Below are 10,239 nucleotides of genomic sequence, written 5' to 3' on the forward strand. Positions count from 1 at the left end.
TCTCGCTTTTTTTTCTTTGTTTTATCTTGAGTGAAAATTTACTGGGAAGTTATTAACAAGACAAGATTATTTTTCTTGCAGGAGCTACTCTTCTTAGACTGCCATTCAGTGTGATGACATCACCGGAAGCAGAGCAGTGTTTCTCAATCCTGGTCCTCAGGGACCACTGCTCTGCATGTTTTAGCTCTGTCCAACTCCAACACACTTGATTCAGATTTACTTTACTTTCCTGGCAAGCCTGCTAATGAGCCATTCATTTGAGTCAGGTGTGTTAAAGATGGACACCTCAAGTTCATCAGCCGGGCGAACAGCTCACCTTTAACCCAGATTCAACCATGTGAAGACGAGCAAGTGTAACAACTGCCGGTTTTACCCTCTACGCATCAGTGTTTGTTTTAAATGTAGTTTAAAGACAAACTAATGAGGTTTCCAACACAGCAGAGTCCAGTCTGTTGTCATAGCAACGGGCCTGTTACAGAAGCAGGGACAGCTATTTATTTTTACTGGTCCACAATAGTAGACTGTAGTTTAATTACAAGTTAAAGTGACACAAAAAGACTTTTTTTTTGTGTGTGCAGCAGTACATGGAACATGTTATTAACATGTTATTACACATCTGGAGGGTTTAAAACTGGCAGCATTCCAATGAATATATGTGTGACTTCAAACACATCAGCACTGCCATCAGAAGATGCTACACTGTGGTCATTAAGGGACAGACATGGTCAGCAGCAACACTCGGGTAGGCTGTGGTGGTTAAACCAGGCCACGCTGGTACTAAGAAGCTCAAAGTGGGCTAAGAAATGATGTGTTTTGTGTTCAGAGGAAACTGTGGTTACTTGACTTCCTGTTAGCTTTCTATCATCTCCAACCAGTCTTCCCATTCTCCTCTGACCTCAGAAATCAACCAGACATTCTGGTCCAGACAACTGCTGCTCACTGGATATTTTCTCTTCTTCAGACCATTCTCTGGAAACCCTGGAGATGGTTGTGTGTGAAAATCCCAGTAGATCGGCAGCTTCTGAAATACTCAGACCAGCAACCATGCCACGTTCAAAGTACTTTATTTCTTCCTCATTCTGATGCTGTTTGAACCTCAGCAGGTCATCTTGACCATGTCTTCATGACAAAGTGTGTTGAGTTGACATCAGATGACTGCATTTTTCATTAAAAGCTAATATTCAGTTAATGTAAAATCTTTATAAGGATTTATCTATTAAATCATAAAAGCAGGTGAGAAAATGGGCTTCTATAGATCCTTATAATGCTGAGGCAGCTCTGCAGTGGGTTTAACAATGATTCACATAAGCAGTGTATTGATTTAATGTTGCAAGCTCTATGAATTTATGGAGGCTGCATGTCTTTGGAGTCTGTTTTATTGGGTTAAAGACAGGAGACAACATATTCCAGAAAAGACCCTGAACAACAATAAGAAGAACATTACCTTTACAAATAAATGTAACTCTAGGTCTCTTTTACAGCTTTATGTTTAGCAACATATTTATGTGTGGCTTTGGCTTAGATCTGAAGCCTCTGACTGCAGGGCTGTGGCTCTCATGATGCTGAGATGAAGATTTAGATTTGTGTACTTTTCCAAAGGGAGTCCACTTCTCATATTTCATGCAAACAGCAGCAGTGTCACTGATGTAATCTTTTAATAACAAGTAGCTTTCCTCAGGATGTTATAGCGGAAATTCCTACAGGGTTTATCTTCTCCTGTAAAACTTTCAGTTTAGCTACTTTTGTGCTTTTAAATGTCAAAGTTAAATTTTCAACAAAGCAATTAGATAATTTTTATTGTAATATTTATATGTATACATGTGGTTTTCATCAAGTCTGCAACAACATGTCATAAACTCAATATCAAATACAATCTTATCACAAGCCACAGCGTTGGGGCTAACTGGAGATAATACTGGTTGTCACAATCGTCTCACCATGCTGGTTCTTGGCTTTACAGATGTAATTTCCAAAGTCAATGGTCTCCAAGTCCTTCACAGTCATGATGCTCTGTGAGACCCTCGTGGTGTAGCCCATACCTCTGTTAACCAGCCTCCAGGATGTTTGGATGTGAACAGGACGTTGATCCTAAACACAACAAGACACAGTTTGCTACCATTATGGAATCAGGACATATGCACATTCATAATGTTAGAGAATAATTCAACACAGTTTATTCCGAATTTCCATAAAGTGCTGTCCACGTATGTGGCCGCTAAGCCCTAAGAGGCTAACCATAACACCACCTTCTCTTACTGCTGAGCTAAATAAAAGCTAATGTGCAAGGTTAGACACTGAGCTAACAACTGCATGATTAACAGACTCCAGAGCCAGTGTTGGGCTTGTCCATCCTGGGTTACTTAACAATGTGGAGCAATGTGATAATGCTATTAGGGGAAAAAACAGCTGTAATTTTTCTATTGAATTTAGTTATATTTCTGATCTGTTTTACTGTGCATCCATTACCTAACAGAACAAATCTTTTCTCATGCACACTGGGTTAGGAGATGTGTACGACCATCTATCCCTAGCTTACCTGACCAGGATAAGACCAGGTAAAGGTCACATTAACCTCCGGTTCTCCCAGCACAGTGCAGGTCAGATTAATGTCGTCACCTCCTCTCACAGAATCTGGAGAGGCTTCAAGGCTCACAAATGGTGCCCCACTGGGTACTGTCAACAAAGCAAAGAGAAAAAAATGATCCTCAAATCATCCCTGCTTGGTCTACCTTACATACCATATCATACTATACCATACCATACCATACCATACCATACCATAATATACCGTACCATACCATACTTTACCATACCATAATATACCATACCATACCATACCATACCATACCATAATATAGCGTAACATACCATATCATACCATACCGTACCATTCCATACCATACCATACCATACTATACCATACCATACCATACCATACCATACCATACCATACCATACCATACCATACCATAATATACCATACCATACCATAATATACCGTAACATACCATACCATACCATACCGTACCATTCCATACCATACCATACCATACCATACCATAATATACCATACTATACCATACCATACCATACCATAATATACCATAATATACCATACTATACCATACCATACCATACCATCCCATGCCATACCGTACCATTCCATACCATACCATGCAATACCATACCTAACCTAACCTAACCTAACCATACCATACCATACCATAATAGACCATACCATACCATACCATACCATACCATACCATACCATACCATGCAATACCATACCATAATATACCATACCATACCATACCATACCATACCATACCATACTATACCATACCATACCATACCATACCATTCCATTCCATACCATACCATACCATACCATACCATACCTAACCTAACCATACCATACCATACCATACCATACCATACCATACCATACCATACCATACCTAACCTAACCATACCATACCATACCATACCATACCATACCATACCATACCATACCATACCTAACGTAACCATACCATACCATACCATACCATACCTAACCTAACCATACCATACCTAACTTAACCAAACTGTAATATACCATACCATAGGCACTCATAATAATAATAACAACACTAATAATACAAATAATTAAAAAATACAACTAAAACAGAAGTAAAAGACAAAGTTCTACACTAAAAACCACAAAATAAATAAAATCAATGTCTCATGCTCAGTCAAAAGCTAATAAATAAAGGTGGATTTAAAGATATCTTTTGAAAGTGGACAATAAAGGGGTCTGTCTAACATTCAAAGACAGATTGTTCCACCTTTTAGGAGCCGCAATAGAAAATGCTCTGTCCCCAATGAGCTTCTCTTTAGATTTTAATACAACAAGGAGCAGCTGATCAGCTGACCTGAGAGACCAAGCAGGAAAGAAAATCCCATTTAAAGATTTAAGAACAAATAAAATAACTTTAAAATTAACTTTAAAATGCACAGGCAGTCAACGGAGCGAAGCCAGAATGTGGGTACTATAATAAAAGTCATGCAGCAGCATTTTGAACCAACCAGAGACATGAGAGGGAAATACCTGACGTGACTGGCTGACTCCTAAATCAAGTGCATTATAGGAATCCAACCATAATAAAGGCATTGGCTACTGTTTTAAAGTGCTTTCTCCAAAGGATGGACTTCACCTTCGCCAGCTGCCTTAAATGAAAAAAGCTGGACCTTACCACTGCACCAATTTGGCCATCCAGTTTAAAATCAGTCCATCCTAAAGCCTAGATTTGTGACATTTGGATTTATAAGCAGTGCCAAAGGGCTTAAGTCAAGTCGGGGGGACTTGCATGAGCCACTGGGTCCAAACACAATTACTTCTGTTTTTCATTATTAAACTTTGAGAAATTTAGGTCCATCCAAGTTTTAATGTCACCAAGACATCCAAGAAGAGGTATAACTGAAACGGCATACTTCTGCTCTAATGCTACACAAATCTGACAATCATCAGCGTAGCAGTGGCAGGAAGTACCATGCTTTCTTATAATAGTAAATTAAGCAATAAAAACAGGGGCCCTAAAACTGAACCCTGCAGTACCCTACAAACAAAGGAGTAGAACCAGTAACACTAACACAAATAGTTCTATCTGTTAAATAGGACCTGGACCATTTCAAAGCAAGACCACTGATACCCACAAGATGCTGTAAACAAGATAATAAAATGTTGTGGTCCACTGTATGGAAAGCAGCAGTCTGGTCAAGGATTAGAACCACATTGTCACCAGAATGTGATGCTCAGGTGATATATATCATTAAAGACTCTTAATATTGACACTATGAAGAGTCTTGAACCTTAACTGAAAAACTTCTGATATATTGTGCTCGTCCAGCTCCAACTTCAACCTCATCATCAGGAGGACCACTTTACTGGCACACACTGTGGGGTGCATGTAAAACATATGCCACTCCTAGTTGACATTTTAGTGCCATTTAAACAGTTAAATCATCATAATTTCAAATCCTTATTCATCTCCATCAGACAGTCTAACTTACCACTGCAGCTCAACTTTACCGTATCTAAAACACACACTATTCCCATTTTATAAATCCAGCTCTTATTCACCTCCTCCCATCTGCAAAATCCAGACTGTTTTCATTTCACCTGGCAAGTGTCCCTATAAACCACACTCAGCAGAGAGGCCTGTAGAGGCTTTTGACATTTTTGAAATACAGTCCCATCCTGGAAGATGATAAAGCAAAGTGACAAGCACTTGATTCATTACTCTGAAATGCCTCTCATGGTGGTTCTTGCCACTCTTAGTAAGCTGGTAAAGTAAATAGGTAAAGTAACAGGTTCATGATAATGGCTAGCATTCCTGCACAAATGTCTGTTAGTAGCGTTAGTTTATTTGTGACGATGTTTAAGTTTTGCTTTGTTCTCACCTTCTACATAAAGCAGCTGGTATTTGGTGGAGATCTGAGGGGTGCCTTTGGAAATAGCCTTGCAGTAAAAGACCCCCTGAAGCTCTGGGCCAGGTTGTTGCAGGACAAACCCCTTAGTGGGGTCAAAGGTCAACATAGTCCCATTTCCTGTAATTTCCTCTGCAGGAACCTCTCTGTGCAGGGATGCCTTGACTTGGGGGTCAGTCACACGGCAGGGCACAACAGCAGGCCTGTCTGAACGCAGGTACACGATCTCAAAGTGGATGGCAGATGGAACAAAGAGATTGTCTTTATCTGGTTGGAAAAAAGATGAGTCCCAACAGTTAATTTTTTTGTGAACAAAATGAGCTCAGCTAAGCTGTGTAATTTCAGAGCAGCCCTGACCCCCTCCTGCTTACATGGTGTGTCATAAATTGCACTCCTTCTCAATAAGACATCTTTAATGGTGACTTTAAACTATGGTATTAATCATGACTAAAACAAGTAGGTTGCAGAAGTGGGACGCTTCAGGCTTAAATTTGTCATTTTGATTTATAATAAAGTTAGGGTTTTATCCTATTTTTAAAATCCCTGAGCCCTGCCCGTCTCGCTTTGAATCACAGATTTAAACTTACCTCATTCCACCACTACGGTTCCTGTCTGTGGAACAGCCTGCCAGAGACCCTCAGGGCTGCAGAGACGTTAAGTTTTTAAAAAGAGGCTCAGGACCCACCTTTTTAGCTTCGCTTTTAACTGAATTCTATTTAATCTCAATCTAATTAATGTTTTATTTCTATGTTATTTTATTTTATTATATTTTATTACTTTTTAATCCCTGCTCTTATTTGTTGTTATTGTTCTTAAAGGATTATTTGACCTTTGTTTTATTTTTTAACTGTAGACTTTTCCAGACGTAATTTACTCTGGTGAAATGCATTAAATGGCAACATTTATGTTTTAAATTGAAAGAGGTCCCTTATGAAAAATATATATATATATATTTTTCATAAACAAGACTTTTTTTTGTTCACTGCCAGGAAACGACTTGTTTCAAACACCATTTTTCTTCTTCTTGATTATGATGACAATATTTATATAAATGCCAGAAGCCACGTTTTGTGTTTGTTTGTTTTAACCACTAGGGGGTTATAATTTATGTTTTTGCCTGGCCTGGGGTTATTTCAGGTCAATATTGACAGAAAAGAAGTGTTAATCTAATTTTACACATAAAAAGAAAAGAGATCATTACCCAGACTAAGTTCATTTAGGAAGAACACCAAACAGTTAACAACTAGTAGCGTCAGAGTGGGACTTAATGTAAACCATTCATCACTGCACTTTATACTCTCATTAATTTGCCATCATTATCCACATGTCCATTATCCACAGACTTCGATGTGTCTACTCTGCTACCAACATTATTGTCCTCTCACACGGATGGTGCAGTCCTAGTCTGCACTCCCAGGCCTTCATCAGCTGGAATTCGTTGAAGCAGGAAGTCCTGCAGTCTAGTTTGATTTTAATGGAAAATTTCACACTCATTTTAAGAACACTGGAAAATACAATGATGGGTTGTTCTTGTTTGTTTGAATCCATTTAATTTAGCACTTTTATTAGAATGTTATGTCTTATAAAATTTGGGGGGAGGGTTAACTGTTTGGTGGGCTCTTGGGTTTGGGGTCCTTCGCTGTAGTTGCCCTGGATGGCCGGTGCCTGGCGGGGTTGATGGCTGCCAATCTTGGCCCGCTGGAGTCTGTGCCCCATGACCATTGGGGGCTCTGGCTGGGGCCTTCCTCCGCCCCCCTTGGGGGCGGGTCCGGGGTAGTCTTTGTGATGGGGTGGCTTGGGTTAGTGCTCCGGGATTGTTGCTGATCGTCCGGGTATCTGGGCCACCCTAGTCTGCCTCTAGCCTCCGTGGAGGCGTGGTCACACTTGCACGATCTCACTCATCTCTGATCCCTCCTCATTCCTCATCCTCTGCATGCTGATACAGTCACTGAGTTGTCCAGTGGGTTTATACACAAGCTATTTTTGTTTAGGTTTTTCTTATTTTTTTAATATGTGGGTCTTTGGTACTTTGGTTGTTTTTGTGATATATCTTCGTTTACCTGTCAGCTTAGTTTACCTGTAAAGGTTGTAAGAAATTCTTTGTTGTGTTTCTGTACAGATGTAGTAGTTGGTTGTCTGGCGTTATTTTGGACTGAAAGGTCGTTGCTTCTATCTACTTTACTTCTCTCCATTATAGTCCTGTTTTTTCTTTCCGTCCCCTCCGGTCAGGTCCAGCAAGATTACATAAATTCTATAATCCCAATTAAATAAGATAAAACAATATATTTAAATAAAGAAATAAATAAAAAATTAGATTATGAAGAGGAACCTTATACCCATAAAGCTCCTCTTGGCAAAGTAGATTTGTTCGGCGCAACACAGCAGCCAGACTATCATTCTGTTTGCTACCATGCTGGACAAGTTAAAAAAAAAAAAAAAAAAATTATGTCTGTAATGTATGTTTGTGGACATTTATTGTTAGACTTGTGGAGAAGTCACTCTTATAAATGAAACCATGTGTCTCAGTGAGTCAAACCTGTATAAATAAAGGTAAAATAAATGTTTTTAAAGTGTATTCTTTATAGGGATCACCTGTGAAATAGATGTATGAGTCATAAGTGCGATCCTGGTCCTTCTGACACTCGGTTCCATCACACACAATCACCCAGCAGCTGTAGGACCCTGTGTCTGCAGCAGACGGCGAAGTCAGGATCAGCTGACTGTACTTGTCACTTTGCTTGATGCTGCAGACAAGGAATAATTGATCAGACTTACATTCTCAATCTCTCTTTGAGAAACAGAAAATGTTTCCTAGCAGCACCTGAGGCGAGAGTCATTAAAGGTGTTCAGGTAGATTGGATAGGACCATCCAATGCTGGTTCCTTTGCAGCGTAGTTCCAGGTTTTTCCCTGGGGTCAGGGTTGTGATGTGACCCAGCCGAAGGAAGCGACCTTTATCCAAAACCTGCGTCAGCAGGGACTGGCCTTTACCTTTTCTGTCTATTAGATCAGGTTGGCGATTCCTCACTCGCTTCCAACCAGTCCGGGTTCGGGCGTCTCTTATGTCTTTTGTTCGCTTGACTGCTTGGCAGGCACCTGCATACACAGAGGCACAGAGGAGGGAGGGCAGCAAGTCGTCCAGCTGTGACAACATTTCAACAGGAAGAGTAAAATCCACGCAGTGTTGCTTTTCACAGTGTTATCTCTCATCCATTACTGCTGCATGAATAAGAACTCAAAGGAAAAGCCAGCAGCAAAAGCCTGATAATTAGAAACGCATGTTGCATTCCTTCACATTCAGCCAGTTTGAGTAGATCTGCAGAAACGCTTTGGAAAACTTGCACAAGTTGACTAGTATGCAAGTTTTTACAGCTTGAAAATCAGGAGCTGTGCTTGAAATAATTCAGTATTCTACTAAACACAAAGTTTATCTTTGCAGTTTGTGAATATGATCTACCTTTGTGTCAATACACCTCCCTTTCCACACCCATCACACATCCTGGTTCCCCTCCAGCCACCATTTATACAGCCTAACATTATCAAATCAAATCAAATCACTTCTTCCAAGTTACAGCTTTAGTTGTCTTAGTTGTCCTGATCATTTTAACATTAATGTTGCTCCTCTCACAGCTCAAACCAGACAGATGTGAATAGACTTGGAAAGACTTTACTCACCATTTTGGAGCTCTATGCAGAGGTACGCCAAGCAAAGCACAACCCACAACTTCATCGTCGGATTGGTGCGAACCCTGCAGGGGTACAGATATAAAGAGGTCTGAGGGTTTTGGAGGAAAGGACGATCAAGCTTCACTGAACCTGTGCAAACTCCAGCTTCTCTGTTCAGATTTGCAGCTCCATCCTCCTCACAGGAAGAAGAGGGAAAATAACTTCCGAGCTTTTATGTTTCCTCCCTCTCGTCAGGCCTCAAGAGTGAAAACATGTAGTCAGAAGCCATCTGCTGGGCTTGAGGGTGAATTATATCTCTTTTACAGGATATGTTCACATTCTAAGTGATTCTTAAAGCCATAGGCTGTGAATAAAAGATGGACGTTGCCACCAGTTTATGCATTTCTGTTTTGATCTGAGCCTTGGTAAATGGTAAATGGTCTGTATTCATAAAGCACTTTTACCCAAAGACTTTACAATAAACATCACATTTACCCGTTACACACACATTCACACATTGATGACGGAAGCTGCCATGCAAGGCAAGGTTCAACCAACACCCATTAGGAGCAATTTGACAAGCTAGAAATGGGAGGGGGATTTAGCAGAAAACCTGCAAAAACAGCTCCTATACTGTCACTTTTTATCTATTTAACCTTTATTTAACCAGGAAGTCCTTGAGACTACTGTCTCCTTTTCTAGGGAGACCTGGCTAACAAGGCACATATAAAACACAGCAGAGAATAAAACAGTTAAATAAAACTAACAAAAAGATGCAAAATGCATAAAATCAGCTTAAGAATAGTACAGTTATGTGGAGCTCATGAGATTATGTGGAGGCCACTGGAGGTGAAGATGATCTGAGCTTTGTGACATGGTGCATTATCCTGCTGGAAGTAGCATCAGAAGATGCCACACTGTGGTCATAAAGGGATGGACATGGTCAGCAATAATACTCAGGTAGGCTGTGGTGGTTAAACCAGGCCACGTTGGTACTAAGGGGTCCAAAGTGGGCCAAGAAAATATCCTCCACACGATTACACCAGCAGCAGCCTGAAGCACTGATCCAAGGCAGGATGGATCCATGTTTTCATGATGTTTCTAC

General features: G+C 40.2%; 1 protein-coding gene across 1 annotated transcript; it reads right to left on the reverse strand.

Moving 5' to 3' along the window:
- Window positions 1-1,629: 1,629 nt before the first annotated feature.
- On the reverse strand, window positions 1,630-9,392 carry pdgfrl (platelet-derived growth factor receptor-like). Its single transcript, XM_041991069.1, has 6 exons — window positions 9,144-9,392; window positions 8,291-8,564; window positions 8,062-8,213; window positions 5,443-5,736; window positions 2,537-2,673; window positions 1,630-2,088 (listed from the first exon to the last, which is right to left on the reverse strand). The coding sequence occupies exons 1-6, from the start codon at window positions 9,196-9,198 to the stop codon at window positions 1,900-1,902; spliced, it is 1,101 nt and encodes a 366-aa protein (XP_041847003.1). The 5' UTR covers window positions 9,199-9,392; the 3' UTR covers window positions 1,630-1,899.
- Between the last annotated feature and the right edge of the window lie 847 nt (window positions 9,393-10,239).

Source organism: Melanotaenia boesemani, chromosome 7, assembly GCF_017639745.1.
Source record: "Melanotaenia boesemani isolate fMelBoe1 chromosome 7, fMelBoe1.pri, whole genome shotgun sequence".
Taxonomy (NCBI): domain Eukaryota; kingdom Metazoa; phylum Chordata; class Actinopteri; order Atheriniformes; family Melanotaeniidae; genus Melanotaenia; species Melanotaenia boesemani.